General features: G+C 51.4%; 1 protein-coding gene across 2 annotated transcripts; it reads left to right on the top strand.

Annotated features, from left to right (window-relative positions):
• Positions 1-1,946: 1,946 nt before the first annotated feature.
• Positions 1,947-20,874, top strand: DNAI2 (dynein axonemal intermediate chain 2). Of its 2 annotated transcripts, XM_075119173.1 has the most exons (14): positions 1,947-1,965; positions 3,390-3,580; positions 5,105-5,266; positions 5,438-5,559; positions 6,561-6,703; positions 8,616-8,729; positions 11,327-11,466; positions 11,754-11,876; positions 15,956-16,179; positions 16,682-16,817; positions 17,432-17,578; positions 18,768-18,992; positions 19,832-19,876; positions 20,752-20,874. In XM_075119173.1, exons 2-14 carry the CDS (start codon positions 3,398-3,400, stop codon positions 20,758-20,760), a joined length of 1,773 nt encoding a protein of 590 aa, XP_074975274.1. In that variant the 5' UTR covers positions 1,947-1,965; positions 3,390-3,397; the 3' UTR covers positions 20,761-20,874. The 2 variants fall into 2 exon arrangements, with proteins under 2 accessions (XP_074975274.1, XP_074975275.1); XM_075119174.1 differs by lacking the exon at positions 1,947-1,965.
• Positions 20,875-22,368: the final 1,494 nt, after the last annotated feature.

Here is a 22,368-nt window from a genome sequence, read left to right as displayed (position 1 = left end):
TTCCCTCTCTGCTGCTACCTGATTGTGTACTTCTGGTTCCCAATGAGGTGTGTGGGTGATTGGTCAGTTCGTAACACTGGTGTTCGTAACTCTGAGGTTCTTCTGTAGATGGATACCGCACAACGTATTTAATTTGCATTAAATTAAAAACACCCAGGTCACACTCCAACATCTCAACTGCAGTTAGTGTCCTCTAACTCATGTTCAGAACCCACTTGAGCATTGCAGATGTTTAGTTTTTAAATTGTATTAGACAAATGCCAGCATCTGAGGATATTAATCTAGGTTTTTAAGACTGAAATGGCACCATGTGTGTCACGGTTATTACCAATGCTGGTTTTTAGGGCTAGGATATCAAATTTTGGTTTTATTGCTGCTAACAAGGATGGCAGTAAAAGCTCCAGAATGTGGGATCCAGGGAGCAGTTTACAGCACAGGTAAGTGCGGTGCCTCGACTGTGACCTAGGTGTCTGAAGACAGCTCAGTCGCTCTGGCCCATTTTGTTCTTGACCTATCTGCTGGACACACCAGCAGGCCTGGCTATCACAATGGCTGGTTTTGTGAAGTAATGTTAAATGGGCAGCTCTAAACAGAGGCTACCAGGACTGTGCCTTTCATAGGAATTCCCCTACAGCGTCTAACCCATAGTCAATGGGCCTCATTATCTTCTCTGACAGTGGCCAGCACCAGATCCTTTAGAGGAAGGTGCAAGAAACCCCATAAGATGCAGTTGAGATAATCTTCTTGTTAAGGAGGTCTCCTCCTCACATCTTACCAAGATTGGCCTAAGTCCGGAAGCAAAAAAAATTCTCATTCCTTTGAAAACTTTTTAGCATTGGAACTCTGGATATTTGTTATTGATATAAATGTCCAGTTCCTCCATGAATGCTGCTAAATTGTTGGCTTCCATGCCCTGTGTCAGGGTGTTCCACAGTCTAACTTTGCATTATTTATTTCCTTTCTGCATGAGGGGCAGCTTGGCCATCCGCTGTTAACATCTGATCATTCCTGACCGGGGCCAGCTCTGTACGGGTGGTCACCTGGGGGAAGGTTCTATATCCCCCAATACCGCACAATTTTGAAAAACAGGATTAAAAAACTTTGACACTGAATATTCAGGGCTGGAGGAATTTCTGCTCTTTCCCCTGCACCCCCCCAAAAAAGGGGGGCATGGCCCATTGTGGAAGTACGGGGAAGATGTTTTGTCTGAATTCTTGGGGGCAAGGCCCATTGCTCCTTCAGCTGCTAAAAGCTATTTTAGCCCCAGCCCTGCTGCCAGGCGCCTTGACTGTCCGCTCCTACGAAGGGTCGCGGTAGAGTTCAGCGTCCCCCATCATCTTCCCCCTGGGCTGTCCCCGGGCTCTCTCAGGGCCCCAGGCTTTCGCTCGGTCCAAAGCTGCACCGGCCCCGTCCGCTTCTAGCCCCCAGGCCCCGCTTTCCGGCCCGCACAGGCGGGGCTGGGCCGGGAGCCGGGCCAGGGCCGCGTGTCCCCAGGGGGCGAGGACAGACCGGGGGGGGGGAGCACTGCGGGGGGGGGCAGGCCCCGCCCCCTCACGGAACAGCCCCGCCCCCAGCAGGGCGGTGGCGGCCCCCGGCCCGTCACGTGACTGCTCCGCTTCCGGGCCCCGCGGGCGTTGCTGGGCAACGGGGACACGCCGCCCGCGGCTGCAGGGAGCCGGGCCCGGAGCGGATCTGCCCCCCCCCCCCCGGCCGGGTAAGGGCGGGGGGCGGATGCGGCTCGGCCCCTCTCCCCCCCCCCCCCCAGGTCTGCCCCCAGGCGGTACCTTGGCAGCCCGGCCCCCCCTGCCACGGGGCGCCCCTCGTGCAGCGCCTGGCGCCGCCGGCACCCGCAGGCCGTAGGGCTCCGCGGGGCAGCGTGTGGGGCCCAGTGCGCAGAGCGGGGCCGCAGCCAGGACTCCTGGGTTCGCTCTGAGCCGTGCGCGGGGCCGCAGCCAGGACTCCTGGGTTCGCTCTGCTGGGAGCCATGTGTGGGGCCAGCAGCCAGGACTCCTGGGTTCTCTCTGCTAGGAGCCATGTGTGGGGCCAGGGTGCAGAGTGGGGCCAGCAGCCAGGACTCCTGGGTTCGCTCTGCTAGGAACCATGTGTGGGGCCAGCAGCCAGGACTCCTGGGTTCTCTCTGCTAGGAGCCATGTGTGGGCCCAGGACGCAGAGCGGGGCCAGCAGCCAGGACTCCTGGGTTCCCTCTCCTGGGAGCCATGTGTGGGTGGGGCCAGCAGCCAGGACTCCTGGGTTCTCTCTGCTAGGAGCCATGTGTGGGGCCCAGGACGCAGAGCGGGGCCAGTAGTCAGGACTCCCGGGTTCGCTCTGAGCCGTGCGTGGGGCCGAGGGCACAGAGCTGGGCCTGGCAGCCAGGACTCCTGGGTTCGCTCTGCTGGGAGCCATGTGTGGGGCCAGCAGCCAGGACTCCTGGGTTCGCTCTGCTAGGAACCATGTGTGGGGCCAGCAGCCAGGACTCCTGGGTTCTCTCTGCTAGGAGCCATGTGTGGGCCCAGGACGCAGAGCGGGGCCAGCAGCCAGGACTCCTGGGTTCCCTCTCCTGGGAGCCATGTGTGGGTGGGGCCAGCAGCCAGGACTCCTGGGTTCTCTCTGCTAGGAGCCATGTGTGGGGCCCAGGACGCAGAGCGGGGCCAGTAGTCAGGACTCCCGGGTTCGCTCTGAGCCGTGCGTGGGGCCGAGGGCACAGAGCTGGGCCTGGCAGCCAGGACTCCTGGGTTCGCTCTGCTAGGAGCCGTGTGTGGGGCTGAGGGTGCAGAGGTTCGTACTGCTTTAACTGTATTGGTTTGAAATTGTATCGTTAAGGAGGTCTGACCCTCTAGCATGGACACAGTGTAAAGGTACTTGCCTCAGTTTATTCCTTTAAACACTCCTGTAATAATAATTAGAGGAATAAGCTGTACCGGCATAAGGCACATTTATACTCCTATAACTGCATCCATGCTAGGGGTGAATGGTTTTTACTATTTCAATAAAAAAAACCACTCACTCCCAACTGAAATAGTTAAACCGGTACAAAAACTGTGTAGACCAGGGGTTGCTCTTTAAGGGCCAAGGTCCCCATCTCCTGAATGTGCAATCATAGGTCAAAGGAAATGGTAGGAAAGCCTGTTGCATGCTAGATCCATTTAAGAAATTAGGGATACACTTACAAAACAGAGCGATAGAAATCAGAGAGGAAAGGCCCACCGGATCATCCAGTCCAGAATTGTTCCCTAATTTAAACTCTCATTTCTAAACACAGAGTGTAATCCCTTGGGGTAGGGACTACATCTTTCTGTGTCCCCCAGGAAGCATCTGCTGTGCAACACAGCAGTGAAACAGTAAGTTTGAAGCAGTGCAAAGGTGCAATGTTTCCTTCTCCCTCACCTCAGCAGGCACCATGGAGATCGTCTATGTGTATGTGAAGAAGCGCAGCGAGTTTGGCCGACAATGCAACTTCTCTGACCGGCTGGGCGAGACCAACGTGGACATCCAGCCAGACCCGAGCCAAGCTTCAAACTTCATAGAGCGGGACCCCATTGACGCTGCAATACAGTGTGCCAGTGATATGTCAGAGCATGAGGTAGAGTGGGAGCAAACAGAGCTCTCTTTTAATGAATACTTGCTTGCAAGGCTTCCTCTGACAGGATAAGAGGGATGTGTCCCTTAATGGGGTTGCAGAGTTGGGTATGCTCAACAATGCAAGGTAGCCTTAGTCAGTGATAAACTGGAGATCTTCTGGGACCCCATTTGTAGGAGGAGGATATAGGTATCAAGATCTCCCCTGGAAGAAATTTAGTGATGCTTCTGGTGTAATAATTGGGCGGTATTCAGAGAAGTTTGCAATGATGTTATCTCAGGGTTCTCACCCATCCTAAAATTCACAAGATGGAGCCAATATTTTCATTGCTGTCTCCTGCAGGACAGTTAAGAGCTCTGAGTTTGTCTCGTGGTTAAAGCAGGAGACAGGGTTCTGTTGGTTCTGATTCACTGTATGGCCTTGGCAGCTCTAAGATGTTAAGACCTAAAGTGGATTTGATCTTAGCTACCTCACAGGAAACAAGTTGTGAGGCTCCATGGATGTTTGTAGCGTGGCTTGAGATCCTCTGAGGAGAACCTCCACCATAGCAGGAAAGAGACTTGTGTGTTGCAAACCTGGAATGCCATGAGAAAAGGGTGGTGGTTGGAGGGTTCTCACTTCTCTGCAGTCAGTGATGGTTAATAAAACGATTTATGAATGATTTCCTAAGAGCTCCCAGAGCCGGACTGATCCTTTGCAAAGCCAATCTGCTCCGCTTGGGTGAGAGATGAGAAGCTACTTTGGGTTTGAACTGTGGAGAAGTAGCCAATAATTCTTCATTCCAGTGCTGGCCCCTGTTTGCAATCACATTGTTGGAAACCCCTTTTTTCCAGTGTGGGGAGTAATAAAAGTAACAACTTTGTTAGTCCAATTTGTTAACATTCCCAGATGAGCTCTCTGCCTTCCTTGTAATTTGCCCAGTATAAACAATAAGGGATTCCTCAGTTATGAGGTGTAATGCTACATGATCCCACTGCACTCCAGTAGATGGAAGTTGAGTGGGGTGCTACGGACATTTGGTGAAGTGATTGTCCATAATTCCATTGTTAGCCACAGAGGGGACTACGAGCTCAACACTTGGTTATGGCCAGAAAAGTGACTGTAATGCTGGCAGCTTCTCACCATCTGTGTGAGTGTGTGTTCAGGTCAGATCTGCTGATGGCACTGACGAAAATAGTGTCTACTCCCCTTTGCCCCGCAGGAGCAGTGCAGCCGGAGAGGAGTGTGCAGGGTTCTAATCTGCCTTGTGCATCAGCAACTGAACAGCCTGTTCTATTCTGGCTGCTGGCTGTTTAGTCTTGGTGGTGGCGTAGGAGCCAGAGAGAGGAGTTTTGAAAACCCAGGTGGAGTTTGCAGCACTGACAAAGCCAGGGAAATTGGTAGTCTGAGCACTGGAATCAGTTCCAGATCTGGAATCAGTGAGGGAGTAAATGCTAGGCCCCACAAAGTCAGCTCATGGAGCAGCTTTAAAAACCAAGCCCATCAGCTTTGTATCTTGCTTCCCTCTTGCTTTGTGTAACACTTCAGGTCAACACGGAGAGATTTGAGATGGAAAATCAGGGGGTTAACCACTTGGAAGGAGGGTGGCCAAAAGACGTCAACCCCCTGGAGATGGAGCAGACCATTCGGTTCCGGAAGAAAGTGGAGAAAGATGAGAACTATGTGTACACCATCATACAGCTCGGCAGTGTAAGGCCACTGTCCCATCCCTTTACTCTCCCCTCTCCTTTATTGCCCCTCTGCCTGTCTGCGTGTGTTACAGTTCCCTTTCCCATCATGCTCTGCTTGCTGCCTGCCTTCCCAAGCCAGTAGGTTCCCCAAATGTCACATCACGGCTTATTTGCATGACTTGTTTCACAGCTGATGGAACATTGCATCAAACAGAACAATGCGATTAATATCTACGAGGAGTACTTTGAAGATGAGGAGACAGCAGACGTAGCAGATGAGCCTCCGTCTGCAAAAACTATCAGTGTCTTCAGGTATTGGCAGCCAGGAGGTGCTGCGCTGTGTTCTAAGCATTCACTGTTCTGTTCCAGTCCATACTGTCCATTGGGCCAGCTGAGACGGCTACTTCAGTTAAGCCTGCTCTGCTAAGCTGCATCTTCTGACAGGAGCAGGCATTACTGAAGCAGCCATCACAGCAGATCCTAGCAGCAGTCCATCTCAACCAGAATTAACTGCAGGACATCCCAGCTATATGAATGGAAGGCTGGAGCTATAGCCTTTCCTCTGGTAGAGACAGTCTCTCTCTGCACTCCAACCAACCCTGTCAATTTCAACCTTGGCTCAGAAAGAGATGTTTCAGAGTAGCAGCCAAGTTAGTCTGTATCCGCACAAAGAAAAGGAGTGCTTGTGGCATCTTAGAGACTAACAAATTTATTTGAGCATAAGCTTTCGAGAGTAATATATAAATATAGATGCTCCTTTAGGTATTTCCAAATAATTCTTCTGGGAGAGCTTATTCCCCCACCTCACTGATTATTTGTTCCGATCTCTGAAAGCAGACTGTTTTTCCTTCACTGTGTTTTGAGCAGTAATTAACACGTCCTTCAAAAAACAGTCAAATAATGTTCATATGGGGAGAATCTAATGGACTTGGGGTATTATGGGGCTCTTTTTAGTTAGTGCACTTCAGTGAGTACCCCAGGTTTTAATATCTTTTGTACCACACAGTGTCAAAGGAATCTTCCTTCTTTGGTTTCTCAAAGATTTTTTTCAGTGTAGGGGCCTGTGTAGTAACTTTTAAAAGTTAGATCCTGGAATGTAATTGAATTTCTATAAATTTCTAACAGGAAAGGTTTATTAGCTTATCTAGGTCTTCCTTTCACAACCCAATGCAGGATTGTTTCCTGTAATCAATACTCAAGGGTTTTAAACTTTCTAATTGAGATTCCCGCCACTTCCTTTGAGAGACTATTGCATAGCCTGGAGCATGACAAAATTGTTAGTAAGTTAATGCCATTGTTTTATTATCAAAAAGGGATCCAAATTTAATCAAAAGGACAGCCACGCATCTCTCCTGGCACCCAGATGGAAGCAAGAAACTGGCAGTAGCTTATTCCAGCTTGGAGTTCCAGCGAAGTTCTAAAGATATGAGCTATGAGTCATACATATGGGATCTTGGTAAGAAGGAAAAATGCTAGAGTCAATAATGCTTGGTCCTTAACTAACACGGTCCTTAATGTCTAGTAAGTGCTCTGAAGGTATTAACTAACTAATCCTCACAATACCCCCCGGGAGAGTAGAAAGAGGAGGTAGACTCCAGTTTTACACATGGGGGAATGAGAATAGGGGTTTAAGGTATCTGAAACCTGACCAAAATATGGAAAACCACCTGTAAAGACTCTCTCTCTCTGCAGGGCCAGATTTACACCTCACGTGTCACTAGGCACAGCATCTTCAGCGCCCCCACTGCCTACAGCTGACCTTTGTGTTTTTCGTAAAAAATTTAAATGAAAAGAAATATAAACACAGCCTCCTTGGGAAGGCATGAGACCCTCCACCATGCATGGTGATCCCAGCCTGAGCCGGGGCACAGACCACCTGCCCAGGCGAGGCGCAAAGGGAGGGGACTGTACCTCTCCCCACAGTGAGCAGTCCCCGGGTATCTTCTGTCCCTCCCACAGCCTGGCGTGGCAGCCACACTCCGGCTCTGCCTGTGTAAATAAATAGGGCATTGGCCATGCCCCTCCCTCTCCCTCACCGGCATGGGGCGGAGGCAGCAGGGTGGCCGAGATTGGGAAGGGGCTGGGATGCTCCCAGTCAGCACCTTCAGCAGCCACCAAGGCGGGCTGACTTGGACGCTTACCCTGCTCCAGCCCCACATGCTGGGCGGCCACCAACCCATGCCAGGAGCCCGGCTCCCCTCAGGGGAGCTGTATGTGTTAACTTTTAACCCACTTTTAACTTTTAGGCGCCCCAGGCACGGGCCTACTGCACCTAATTGGAAATCCGGCCCTGACTCTCTGGCTTCCCAAGATAGAGCCCTTCTAGCTTTTTCCAGCAAGCTCAGTTACATTTTCCAGACAGATTGGATTGTTGAAGTAGCTTAATTGCCCATTCTGTTAAAAAGCAAGAAGCAACATGCCCTGGGCTGGGAAAATCATCTTGCTGAGGAACTTCCCAGGTGTATAGAACTTCAATGCGGTGTGTGAGAGAGATGTGGACATTAGAAGCACGACTGAGTCCACCATTGAAAAACAAAAGGATGACAAGCAAAAGGGGCCGTGGAGTGTGAGGAGTGGACACCTCTTCCTCCCCCCGTCATTTCACATGCCCTCCCAAAGTGAACAGACCTTTCACAGCCACAGGGGGCTGCAACCACAGTCGGAAAGATGCAAGATCTGGAGACATTCCTTCTTCTCCCAGCTGTCTGTCTAGTGACTTTCATTCCCAGCAGCTCGGAGCCGCTCAGTAATGGTCCCATCTGCTTTTCCCCCCTTTAGAATCAAGGTGCTAAATGGGAAAAGAGTCATGCAGAATGGAGGCAGAAAGCGCGCACCCAGTGCAACATGCCTTGTCTTTCTGTCCCAAGCCATGGCATGGCTCATATTCTGTTTGGAGGGAGACGACGAGGTGCATTTTTATCTGAGGCAGGGAGAAGAGTTGCTGGGCTATTTTAGGCACAGAACTGGAAGTCAGGATTCCTGGGTTCTCTTCCTGGCTGTTGTGATACCCTGGGCAAGTCATTTCCTCTCTCCACCTCCACCTGTAAAATGGAGAGAATACTTGTAAAGTGATTTTGGGTGAAGAGTGCGACATCGGTGCTAGAGATTACTCTGGATTAGTACATTGTAGTAACGGTTTCTACCCTGCCTCTCGCTAGCACTGAGTTCCTAACCCAGCATTGATGCTGGGATGTGTCTTCATCCCAGCATCTGTCAAAAACAGACCGTTGGGCTAGATGCTGGAAAGACATGGGTTCTGGAGGTCACTGCTTAGTGTCCAGCCGTCCTGAGCTGAATTAGTTGGAAATGTTGTTTTCCTTTTGGGCTTCGCTCAAACTTTACTTGTTTGTTTTGTCCCTTCCTGGTAGAAAATCCTAACAAACCAGAACTGGTTCTCAGGCCATCATCCCCGCTCGTGTGTCTGGAATACAACCCCAAGGACACTCACATCCTGGTTGGAGGATGCTATAATGGACAGATCGGTAAGGGACATGGATTGTATGTAAAGCAACGCTACCAGGGGAACTGCTTAATTTTAATTCTGCACTAGCCTTGCTCCAGTGCTCATCTGCACAAATAATGAGGAGTCCTTGTGGCACCTTAGAGACTAACACATTTATTTGGGCATAAGCTTTCGTGGGTTAGAACCCACTTCATCAGATGCATGGAGTGAAAATACAGGAGCAGGTATAAATACATGACGGGATAGGGGTTGCTTTACCAACTGTGAGGTCAGTCTAACGAGATAAATCAATTAACAGCAGGATACCAAGGGAGGATACAGACTAACACGGCTACCACTCTGAAATCTGCACAAAGACTCTTTCGTGTCATTAGCTCCAAGGCCTGGAATACCGAATTGGAATCAGAGCCTTAGGGCTGCCATGACTGATGAGATAACACACGCTCACCTGATTAGGCAGCAGGTGGTGGCCGTGTAGGCTATGTGGCTAGATAATTCACTGTGACGTGATAGTGTTCCGGGGGAAGCCCATTCTGTCAGTGGCGGAGGTAGGTCATCCTGGACAAAGAGGCTGTGTTATTTCCTAGAAGAAAGGTGGTCATTTCATTTGTTTAGCCCTCAAAACATGTCAGGCCCTTTCCAGATGGGAAACAGACACAGATGTAGCTGGTGGAATGCTTTGAATTACTGAGTAACTTGAGTGCTAGTGAAATCAGCAGTCCCTGGAGACCGGAGGCTCGTGCTTATCCATAAAACAGGTACAGCCCAAACAGTGGCGGTAAGAGCTTCCTGTGCCCTCTACACGCACTGCCTGGCACCAGTGAGACTCAGCTCCGTTCTGTAGAACGGTCAGGTGGGTCTCTGTGTCCACCCAGTCTGCCCATGTGCGCTTGTCCCTTCCTGCCTCTCGCCTGCGGGAATCAATGCAGCGGGGACTGCGGGGGGAGAGATGTGGACATTAGAAGCAGGACTGAGTCCCAACATCCATCACCATTTTATTTATTGTCAACAGTAGCCCAGATACGGCCCATTCACCTAACGGGGGGACCTGCCCCCTGCCCTGGGGGATCTGCTGCGCTCAACTAGCTGCCATCGCCAACACAAATGTTCTCTCTGGAGATGCCCTGGGAATGTCCTTGCTCACCAGGGCGTCCTCCCCGTGGCATGGCTGTAGATGCACCATGTCACCAAGCAGGCTAGGGCTGAGGACAGGAGGCTGCTGTTATAGATCCCACGCGCTGCACAGAACACTGTGTAGCGGGTAGCTGCTGGTGATACCTGCTATTGCTCGCTTCCCCACTAATGTGCCTCGGGAAGTGAGCAGTGGCATTAGAAAAGCTCGGAATAATTGCCTTCATTTCATTTGTAGAATAATTTTTGTTCCCTTGTTTTAAACATTAAAAGAGGCCCCCGTCTTTGCCAGATCCATGTAAGATTCTATTATTTATTCAGCCACGCAAGCCTTTCAATTTAATTATGCTCATTTTTATGTTTTCGCTGCCCTTTGCAGCAGCAATCTGATCTGGCAGGGCATACATTAGAAGGACATTATCATGCGCTCCTTAGGTGATGGAAGAGAGAGTCGATTTCACCTCATCCTTCACAGGGCTCCCCAGGCGTGCAGCTGATGGCCCAGCAGAGCACAGGACTGTCACATTCAATTGTTTAATTATAACCGAGCAAGAGCAAGCAAGTGCCGCTCTGCCACGTCTGCAGAGAATCAACCCAGATGCCTAACCCTGGCAAAAGTAGGGCCGGGCAAGTCATTTACACCCAAAATGAGAGCTACCTTTATGCTGTGCTAGGGATTCTCCTCAGCAGCATCTGTGCCTGTCTGATGCAGAGATATGCATATATAATACCCGCTGTTTTTGTAGGACCTCCACTGATTTGTGCTCCTGTGGAGCAGTTAGAGGGTGCATGAGTTACAGGCTGTGGAGTGGTTTGACGCCAGCCTGCTATACGACCTTGGGGCCTGGATTTCAGAAGCGCCAAGCACCCAGACCACCAGCTGGAGTAGATGGGAACTGGAGTATTGCTCAGCACCACTGCATACATCTCTGCTAGGGATAGTGGTCATCTCTTGCCTCTCCAAGGGCAGTTGGGACACTTGGACTTTCCTATACTGGAGTTTTTGGCTGCTGGTGTAGCTGCATCAGTGACTTGCTTAAGCCAGCTTCAGGCTGCCCTGGGGAACCCACAGTTTAGCCTTTGTTCAGCCCATCTACACTACGGGTTGCAACAGTTTTGCTAGGTCAGTGTTACTATATTGGCAGCTAAAAACCCCAGTGTAGGCGAGGCCCAAATCAGTGGATGGTTTGACGGCTCTTTTGCGATGAAATGCACAACATAAGTGCCAGGTAGTCGCAAACCCTGCTCCTTATTCCTGGCATCACTGGGGTGCTGCTGAAGTGATAGCCAAAGGAAGACAAACTCCACGTTCGCTTCATCCAGTTAGAAAGCACCGAGAGGGGAAACAACCCATGGGAGCCAGATGGAGCAGAGCCAAAACACTGGGGCGGGGAATGGTTATTCACCAGGTCCTCTTTGAGAGCTGCAACCAAAAGAGCGGGGCAGGGGATATGACACTGCTGACGGTCTCCTCCCCCTTCACAGCTTACTGGGACACCAGGAAAGGAGGACAGCCGGTGGAGCTTTCCACTGTGGAATTCAGCCACAGGGACCCCGTGTATGGAACGATCTGGCTTCAATCCAAAACTGGCACAGACTGTTTCTCCGCTTCTACCGATGGGCAGGTAAAGGCCAAGAGAAAAGGCGGTCTGTGATCTCCTCACGGCCAGCACCTGGCTTGGTATCACTGACAGTCTCTGCTCAGAGGAGAGTTAGTTTGCCCTGGGACACTCCACTGCCCCCCACCCACAGAGAGGAAGCATGCATGTACGTGTGTCCTGCCATTGCACGTCCAGTCATTATTGTGTTTGAATCAAGAGCTACCTGATGCTGGGTAGCATCTCTATACGAGAAAGAAACTCTGGGGATTATGAGAGCGAGCCACTCTGATGTCTCCCATCCCCTCTGCCAGGTCCTGTGGTGGGATATCCGAAAGCTGACCGAGCCCACTGAGACACTGGTGATGGACATCAGCAGGAAAGGAGTCTTGGAGAATGCTTTAGGAGCCATCGCGCTGGAGTTTGAACCAACCATGGTGAGTGCCATGAGCTCACGTGGGAGGCTTTGTCCTGTGGTAGCCATTGTTCCAAAGACCCTGGGTGTCCCAGTTTACTTTCTGCTCAGACTGGGGGTGCTGAGCGAGGCTTGGCAGGCTTGTGCAGAGCTCCTAAGCCAGAAGCATGGTGGCCAGGATGCAATGCTTCAGAGAAGCAGTTCCCAGTGGTAGAATCCTTAGGCACAGGCTTGGGTTACGGTCAAGGGGGTGGGGAGGAGGGAAAGTACATGTCTGTTGTATTAATTTAGATTAAATAAATGGGCCAAAGTTACTGTCTGACATTAACCATTGTTAAATGAGGTCCGGGGTTTGGTATACAGAGGCATTCACTTGCTTAATACCCTGGTAAACACACAGTTAGGAATCCTTTTAACTTTTTATTAAAGATACAGAAAAGAAGGGCAAACAGTGAAAGCCTTTGAAATGTAAAGTGTTAAGTGAGGCTTTCATTTTAAAACAGCCCTTGTTCCCTTTCCCTTAGCTGGAGAGAGTCTTTAAAGGGAAAACCCCTTGTTTGACAGGCTCTTAGATTGTATTAAAGGTGATAATAACTGTCCTTGTGGGGGGAAAGAGAATAAGTGAGTTGAGCTGGGCTGGAGCTGGCATTGTTGCTATTGTTGTTAAAGTTCAGTCCCATTTTCTTTAGAAGGCAAAACATGATAGACATCCAGAAAAGAGCGTGAGTAAAGAACAGCAGAGATAGAAAATGCAGCTTCTGTCTCTGATGTTGACTCCCACTTGCAGTCTCGCACAGAACATGGTCTTATCAGCCACTCCAAGTTATGGCAAACTTTTAGCAACATGGGGCTGTTTAGGGCATTTTGTTTAGCTGCCTTTTTGGTCACAGGCTGTCTGTCAGCAGTGTTGTAAAATATACAGTCTTGGGCTGGCTATGCCAGATTCTTGTTACACAGAAGGAAGGAGGAGAGAGAGAGGAAAGGGAAGAAATTAGGCAGGGAAGGAAAAGGACACATGGAGGTGGGGGAGAGAGAGACACGCGCACCCCAGATGGTGTTTGGGATTCAGCCAGGGGAGGTGGTGGCATCAGCTGGGTCCCTCTCTCTGCCCCGCTCTGGCAAGGACATTTCTCAGGATTAGGATGGTCCAGGGTCCCAAGAGGCAGTGGGGATGGTAGCCATGTTGGTGAAGCTCACTCCATCAGGCAGTCTTTCTCCCAAAGTCTTTCTTCAAGGCAGAATAGCCCATCCTCTCATTTATTTCGGCTCCCAATTAGGCCTCGTTTCCGATGCACCCGCTGTGGTGCACTGATTTCTGGTTCCACGCTTTTCTTGTTTACCCAGCATGATCTTAACACAGTCCCTGAGCTATATCAGGAGGCCTTTGTGTTTGGACTAATTCAGTCTGCCTGCCTCTGCACCTTTCCCCATCAACACTTGTTATTACAGGTTATTGGGACATGTTACAAACTTGCTCACACTTCCAACAGCTGAGCTCACAGCTAGGGTATAACCTCTCTGCAGGGGCTGAAGAGCACGAGTAACAATTTCAGGGCAAACTCTTAGGAACCAGGGCACAAACCCCAAATTGGCTGTGAGTTCTACACTTATTGTTCGCCAACCAATCACCAAGTGCAGACCCCTCAGGTACTATAACAGCCGTATCATGGAGTCACAGACAGTCCCCTGGGGTACGCCGATCTGTCTCACCACCCAAGTCAGCCTGCCTTTGGGATAGATGGTCCCTTACACCAAGAATCACAGCAATATTCAGGCTACTTCCAACCCCAAAGGACCAGTTATTTACCCCAGGTCAGTTGCACCTTAGATCTCACACCAAAGACAACGCTTGTAGCCAATCCTATAATACACTATCTAAAGATTTATTAAATCAGAAAAGGAAACCAGAGAGTTATTTACAAGGTGAAAGTAGGTAAACATAGAAACACAAATGAATTACAGTCTTACATTTCAAAAGATAATAGAAGCTTCTCTAAAGAGCAAGCTCTATGTGTTGTTTAGGGCTAACTCAGTCTACACAGCTGGGGATCTCTTGCTTATGCCTAGAAAAACTTGCCTCCCCAGAGTCCAAGCAGCACAGGGATAATCAGTTCCTCTTCGTTAGGGGGTTTATTCTCTTCTCACTCTTTTGGTTGCAAAGCTCAGCTGATGGATGGAGTCCGAGGCCTGGCTCATCTTCATGAGGAGGAGGCAGAATAACAGCAAAGTCGTTTGTCCTCTTCCTGACAGTATGCAGGGAAATTCCAGCTGCAGCATCCCACGATAGTCTGTCTGGTATTGATGGACTTTTCCTTTTTGGAAGGGCGTAACACCTTCTGTTGAAGATCAACCCGTCACACTAATTAATGTCTCTCTCCTGTCTGGTGATTTACACAGTCACAGAGGTTCACAATACAATTGCTCAAATATTACTTTACAGTATGGGATGCAGCTGCTATAAGTGAGATTAATGCTGGCTGCAAGTCACAAGCATTCAATAAAGACTAAACACTAAACACATTTGTAAAACTCTCATGCCTATTTTAACAATATTAACCCCATTGAGCCAGACAGATGCCTGCTAAGTATTTGTCAGTGTTCAACTGAGACATGGGGACCTTGGCATGAGCTCGCACCTGGCCTGCCAGCGTCTCACAGGGTACATTTGTAGGCCCAGTTAATATGACATCTCATACGGTCCTGGTGTTGTGTAGAGTTCAGCAGGCAAACCAGGTTCTCTACACACTGGTTTATATCTCTCAAACATGTTGATTTCCTGAGCTTCCACACCATTCACATGCTTCATTACCATGCACCACATCTGTCTGCATTCAGAGTAACTCCACTGACTTCCATGGGGTTACTCTGGATTTACATCAGCAGTGCTGAGAGCAGGATGTAGGCCCATATGTGTTGTGTACGAATCTGCTTGAATTTCAGAGAGAGGCTGGCCAGTGCCATAAAGCATCTCGAATGCGGCAGGTGGTAATCTCTGTGCACAGCATGGATTTCCTTCATGGAACCAGCACTTAACAAGCCCGGAATTTATTTATTTTCTCCTGATCTTGGCATACAACTAAAGGTCTCTGTTAGAAGACTGGGGTGATAATGGCGTGAGATTGTTGTTTGTTGCTAAAGTAGAGTATTTGCAGCATACACAGGGCTCTTCCTTGGGCAGCCTTCTGGGTTCTACATTAGTAAGTGTAAATTATCCAGTGTTGTGTTTTGGCTTCCCTTTCCCCACTACCCCTGCAGTTGGTTGCTGCTGAGACAGGAAAAATCAGATCTAGACTCTAAGGGATCTCTAATCTCCAGAGCCGGCAGGGGCCGAGCCGTGATAAGCATCTTCATCTCTGCGTTGCACAGCCGAGCAGTGCTGTAATCGCTGAGAATGGAGGGTTGCGTAGAGCCAGTGGGGGGCTGCAGTTGATAAGTATCCTGCTCTGTGTGCGCAGAAATTGGGATGTTTACAGAGCAATGAGGCCAACAGTGAATGAGAGCTGGGGGGCTGCTTTGACACTGGCTCTGCAGAGCAAACCTCAACTGCATGGAAATGCCTTTGGTTTAAGTGTAGCCCTGAAGACAAAGGAACCGAGCTGTATATGACAATGTGGGGATGGGGAAGGCCTGTTGGATGAGACTCCATCTCTCCAGCAAGGCATCAAGAAATGTAACCTCAGTTTATATACACAGGACATGAAGCTTAGGCAAAAACAACTAGTGCATGTCCAGGGAAAGGTCAGAATTCTAGGCAGTCACTTGATCTTCAGTGGATTCCACACTACTTTCACCAGCTTCGGGAAGCTGGAGTTGGGCTTGTTCCTAGAATGGTGGATCTCACCAACAGCGCTCTAGTTAATAGTGCACCTGCCAGTTTTCAATGCCGGGTTCAGTTCTCCTCTTGATGCACGTTGGAAGAAAGTTTGCCTGCATAACTCCTACGGGCATTACTTGGATCCAGCTACACCCTCGCCTTCCACTCATCTAGAGGAGAACAAACCCCCTTTCTGGGACCTGCCCTTCATGTGGGAGATCCTCTCCCACTGGAAGAGCATCCCCATACCCAGTGATAGTTGCGTTCAACTGTGTTTCCGACCACAGCCGACCAAGTTCATGGTGGGGACGGAACAAGGCATGGTGATCACCTGTAACCGCAAAGCCAAGACACCTGCTGAAAAGATAGTTGGCACATACAGCGGGCACCATGGCCCCATCTACGCCCTGGCAAGGAACCCTTTCTTCCCCAAGAACTTCCTGACAGTCGGGGACTGGACTGCTCGAATCTGGTCTGAGGACTGCAAGGAATCATCCATCATGTGGACAAAGTAGGCAATGGGTTTTGTTTTGCACGTACTGTTTTTGTCCCTGATTTATAAGCACAGGATGGGGTTTCAGAAGCATCTCAGTGATGGAGGAGCACAATTCTCTGTCTATTTTAATGGCACTTCAGTGCCTGAATCACTGGGCTTTGGAAATCCCACCTGCGGCCCCAGTGAGTGGTGGTGGCAGGAAATTGTTCCTCCCCCCACAATTAGGTTTCTTTAGAATTCCCCTTGCAGAGCCACGGAGCTCGAGCCATTGTGAAGACAGAAGCGGAACAGGAGTGAAGGGGCCTGGATTCACTCTTGGTCCGGTTGCATGGCCCAGCCCCAGTATACGTGTGAGGCAGCTGCCTAGCGTGTCTAGCACAGCAATGCATGGCATGTTAAAGCTACGCACTCAGGGAATTCGGCAGTTACTCCAATGTAGCATAGCTCTTTAACGTGGATTCTTCAGCACCAAATGGTGTGAATGAGTTGTTTTAAGAGCTGCTGGATTTCTTGGCAGGTACCACATGGCTTACCTAACAGATGGGTGCTGGAGCACCATCCGGCCAGCTGTCTTCTTCACAAGCAAAATGGACGGGACCCTTGACATCTGGGACTTCCTCTTCAAACAGAACAACCCCTCCCTCAGCGTGAAGGTTGGGTCAGAAACATGTCGTCTTTTACCTTCGTGTCTCCTCTTCGCCCACTGGGTGGGAGCGGAGACCAAGCCGTTGCAGGGATCTGAACCATTGCAGGGATGTGCCAGGTGCTTCGCAGACCAAGGCCAGTGGAAGGCTGCTCCCCAGGCAATGCTTTGAGTTGCCTGTGTTGAGTTCTGCAGCAGGAGTGAGCTAGCAAATGCATCCTGGCCAGCCCGGCCGTGGAGGAAATCAAGTGGCCAGCATAAGCTCTGATGCACACATAGGCACTCACCAATGTCTCACTGTTCGGGCAACCCAAACCTGTAGGAAAGAGATGTTCCTGCCAAGTTTTTGCTGTGTCCATGTTTCCAATGTGCCCATCCTCGTAGTAGCTGGGAGCAGGAGCCAGGCCTCCCACCTCCCCCGTTTAGGCCATGTCACACATAAGTGAAAACATCTTTTAAAAATCCGTTTCAGCGAGTATTAATGACTAGTGCCTGAGGCGCGCATGTCAGTCAGTCCTGACATGCTGAGCCATGTGGCCAGCCTGCCCTGAGACAGGCGCCCTGACACTCTGGTGATGGGCAGCACCGAAGCAGTAAACTCCCCAACTGGTTCTTCCTCCCCAGGTCTGTGACGAGCCTCTCTTCAGCCTGCGTCTGCAGGACAACGGGCGTTTCATTGGCTGCGGCTCTAAGCTGGGCACAGTGACCCTGCTGGAGGTCTCTTCCGGGCTCTGTACCCTGCAGAGGAACGAGAAGAACCTGGCCACGGCGGTGAGTGTCTCGTGCTGCAAGTGGCCACATGGGCCTGGCTGTGCTAGCTGCCACAGGTGAGCTCAGGGTCTGCTTTGAACCTGGATGCTTCCAATCTCCCTCGTAGCGTTCACCAGTAGAAACTTGTGTGATGCAAGCGGTTGGCATGGATTGTCGTTAACAGTCTGGGAGTACATGCACCCACGTTGGGGGTTGCTCTGGGGCACCCAGGTTGTCTATACACAGAAGCTGCACCTGTTTAACTTCAATTGGATTAAAACCAGATTTAGTTAAACCACTGCAAAGCCCTGTGTGGATGCACTTATATCTGTTTAAGTCTGGTTCCGTGGATTTCATTTTGCCCCCAGGCGTAGCTAACCTAGGTTAGAGCGGCCACACAAAACATTGCACCAGTTTAACTAAAATGGGTTTCAAATCAAACCTGCCATTAAACCAGTGCAGTGTTGGGTGTAGTCCAGGCTTTCCGCGGGGTCTCTCTGGCAATAGGATGGTGCAGTGTTAGGAGGGGTTCAGAGGTAGGCAATCCTGGGCCCATGCTGCAAAAAGGGGGGCATTCTGGTGGCATTCCAGGTCTCACTAACATCAGGGACATGGACCCCTGTGTTCTCCAGCCTTCCTCCCTGCGCTGTGCGGGGCTGGCTCTCTCTATTTCCCTGGTGTGTGGAGGAGTTTTAAGGCAAAGACTCACCCCTTCACCCCTGGTGGCAGGTACGAGGGGAAACGCTTGGGTTCCTAAGTAAGTGACCTGATTTCTCCAGGGTGCTGAGGACCCCAGCCAGCGTGGCAGCTCCTCGTCACGGCCCATGGAGTAGGGTTAGGTGCCTAGCTTTAAGCCCCGGAGCTCATCCTGAGGCACCCTGATGCACTTGACCTGTGAAACTGCTTCACAGCAGGGCCCAAAGCGCCAGAGACTCCACTTGTGGGGACTCTGCTGTGTGAAGGAGACCTGTGGCTGATCTCTGGATGGAGGGGGATTGCGGGAATGCCGAGGGCATGGCTAATGTGTGCACTGAGCAGTGGGACCTGCTGTGGGGCAGGAGGGGAGCAGCCTGGCGTGCTGTAGGGGCTAACGGCATGGGTTCTTAGGGGTTCTGCTTCAGTTCAGGGGCCAGGATTCCTCCCCACAGCCCCCTCGCTGGTGACCCAGGTCCCCGAGCCCTAGCCCTCTCCTGCCCCCTGTGCCTCTCAGATGTTTGAGCGAGAAGCAAAGCGAGAGAAGATCCTGGAGGCCCGGCACCGGGAGATGCGTCTGAAGGAGCGCACCAAGGCTGAGGGCAAGGAGGAGGACGTGAACGTGGAGACGGAGGAGGAGAAGCCTGAGGAGCTGCTGGCCAGAGTCCAGCAGGAGTTCTTCGAAGTCATCGAAGCAGAGATCAAGAGGAAGGAGCGGGCAGCCAAGCTGTTGAAAGCTCAGGTAGCACAGAGACGAGGTCTGCAAAAGGGATGGGGGGGTGGCTCTCTGACCATGGTGCTGCAGCCTGGAACTGGTGTCTAGGAGGTAGGTCGATGAGCTCGGGGTGGGCGGCACATCACGTGCTGTGAGGAGACCAAATGGAAGTGCAGCTCTGCTCTGCAAGGGCCCTGTGATGGGGGACTTGCTGATTCCAAATCAGGTGGACTCAGTTAAAAGTCAGAGGTGATTTCCCTACCTACCAGTCCTGCTGCATGTCTGAGACCTGTGACATTTATATCAGCCATCAAGCTGCAGGATTCCTGTCTGAGAACATGGCGTTCACCCAGCAGGGCAGGGAGAGCCGAAGGAACAGACTGCTGTTTTAGGCTAATGGTCTGTTTGCCTTTGCTTTCATTTCATTGCAGGGGACCCCGATCCTCTGACAATCACTTGGCTGTCCCCCGTAGGTTTGATGGATGTGAACCTGGCCCTGCGTTGTTCACACCATTGTCACTGAACTTCTGCAGTTATTCACTTAACCTTCCAATACCGGCTTCCCCCCATGAAAGTACAGTCTGTTTGACAGTATCAACTGCACCCTTATGGAGAAGATGATTTCTGACTGACTGCACTTTTGTCCCGTTTACCAATGCGCTGCCTGTTGTGGGGAACTCTGCCGGGCTGGCACAGATTCCACAAGAGTGGGGGGCTGATTTTTATAGAGGTTCTAAGTATTCACTGATAAAAGGCCAAAGCAGCAGAGCTGGGCAGGGAGCTGTTTCAGAGAGAAAGAGGGTCCGTAAGAGCAGGTTTTCCATGCCTGGGGACTTGGAACACAACGATCTCCCTATTCCTTTCAGGAGAAGGAAGTTACAGATGAAAACGAGGATGAGGACCCTTACAAGGTCAGGATACACCCCAGGCTACCCCCCTTTCCCTGCTGTAGACTGATTCCCCCATTTCTACCCCCCCCCAGACTCCTGAAAAGCCCCCACACTGTGGCTTTTTTCAATGTCCCTCCTTCTCTGAGCACCCCAGCTTGCCAGTCACACACCGATCCCCATGTGAAATTCACACAGGAGCCAAAATTAGGGGCATCCGTGTCCCAGCCGTCTCGCCTGCACCGCAAGAGGGAACCGTGTAACTGGGTCCCCCATGTGGCAGCACCCAGAGTGTAGATGGAGCTCTGGGTGTCTTTGCGAAAGGAGGGGTTTGAAAGGTGTGTATCCTCAGGGGGAGGAGCCCAGCTTTCCTCCTTCCTACCAGCCCCACTCAGGATATGCTGTGGGGCCAGTCCCCTTCCTAAGGACACCAGGCGGGTTTGGCTTGGGAGCTTGCGCCTAACCCTTTATTCTCAGCTGCTGCTTCTTTCCCTATGAACTTTCCCTCTCCCCTTGTACGTGAGCAGCTAACCCTACCTCTCCGTGCAGCCAGCCTTCTTGGGCAGCCCCTTCTAAGGCAGCCATCCCATTCCTTTGGTCAGCTGCCGTGGGGAGGGGGCTTCCTGTCAGCCTCCATCCCGTGCAGTGCTCGGACCCCGGCATCCTGTGTGATGACACGCAGCACAGCTGATGGAGCCAGAAAGAGGAAGCGTGGATTCTTCCCCACTGTCTTGTGAGCCTGCCGAGGTTCAGGAGGGCCAGCTAGTGCAGCTCACTGCACCTATGACGGATCTGGACTCCCCTCCGCTGGCTGGCAGGGCGTTGGGATGCTGTCTATGGGAAGAGACTCTGGGCCCCAGGAGACCCTCCTTGGCCTAACCCCTGTTCTCTCTCTGCAGGAGGAGTGAGCCTGGTGTGTGGATCACAGTTGCACTTAATTTATTCTCGTACCAGTGCAGGTTGTTTCCCCTTTTGATCTTTTCTACAAGATAGACTGGATTAATAAACAGCAGCACTTTTAAGCCATGTCTGGTTGGATCCAATAGATATCAGGGTGGCGGGATCTGTATGTTACAATCCGCTTTGCATCCTGGATCGATGGAAGAGGCGGGCAGCCATTCCCGGGCGCTGCTCTCTGCTTAGAGACTGTGCTGTCTCCCCTACGCAGACCCACAGGCTGAGCAGCAGCAGCTGCTGGAGGTCTGTGCTGTGTTCTGTTCTGCCTGCTCTCCTTCACCCAGCTGCCCACAGGAGCATGGGACGTTCCCCTTCCCCTGAGACAGCAGCTTCCTTATGACATGACAAAAGGCCAAACAGTCCTGGGCAAACACTTGGCTCCTCTCCTTGTCCCACCATGCACCCTGCAGCCACTGCGCCAGCTCATCTGGCCTCGCGATCTAGTCTGTCGAGGTTCCCCTGTGACACTCATCCACACGCGGTCTGCTTGGGTCATGGAACTGATAGGCCTGTTCCAAAGCTGCAGGCACACTTGCGACTCTCCTGCTGACAGTAAAGGGGCCAGGCGCTGGAATACTCCCTGGGGAGGGGTACGAGGATGCACCGTGTGTGTGTGTGTTTGGCTGCAGGCATGCACGTGGCCCGAAGAAGCAGGGACTGAGTGGCTGTGTAGCAGCAGCAGGAAGATGATCATGGCAGAAGCAAAGCCCCCTTGTATAAATACTTGTGCACTGCTTCTGTAATTTGCAGACATGGCTAGAAACATCAGCCAGGGACGGGGGAGACTGCTGCACGTTCATGGCTGTAACTTCAGTCTGATCCGGGCAGGAGCTGCTGCTCGGTAGGGAGAGCTCAGAGCTGCGGAGCTCCCTCGTGTATTGTCCTGTGAAACAGCCTTTCCAGTGTCTTGCAGGTGGGAAAGTGAAAGCAGCTCTCCGAGCCACTCACCCAGCCCGGGAGCTGCAGGAGAGGCTTGTTCAGCTTACTGGGGCTTTTCCGCTGCCTGCACTGCACGTGTTTGTACAAAGCCCCTTCTCCATGTGGCCTCTCAGGCAGGTCAGTGTAGTCATCCCCTTTGTACAGGTGGGGAAACTGAGGCACTGGGTGAGGGAGTGACTCACCCAGAGCCAGGAATAGAACCCAAGAGTTCTGACTGCATCCGGTAGAGCAGGCTCTGTCCCTCAGTAGCCCTGCCCCCTTGAGAGGGGAAATACCTCCTGCCCCATGCCTGTTCCCATCTGAGTGTCGTTTTTGCTATTTCAGTATTTGTTCTCTCTGTCACCATAGCTCCCAGATAGCCCAGTCGTGGAGCAGGACCCAGCGCACTAGGCGCTGAACAAACACAGAACAAAATCAGTCCCTTCCCCAAGGAGCAGACGAGAGGCACCCGATGGAGAAAGACAGATGGGGAGCACAAGGAAACAGTGAGACAGTGTCGGTCAGCATGAGAGGCTGTGGTCTCCACACACCAGCTCCCCAGCTGTCACCCACTGTTCGTTCTAGGCATCATGGCAAAGGAGAGTTTTAAGGAGGGAGCTGAAGGCAGATAATGAGGTCAG

Source organism: Caretta caretta, chromosome 14 (genome assembly GCF_965140235.1).
Source record: "Caretta caretta isolate rCarCar2 chromosome 14, rCarCar1.hap1, whole genome shotgun sequence".
NCBI classification, from domain to species: domain Eukaryota; kingdom Metazoa; phylum Chordata; order Testudines; family Cheloniidae; genus Caretta; species Caretta caretta.
This window is presented reverse-complemented; position numbering and strand designations above follow the sequence as displayed.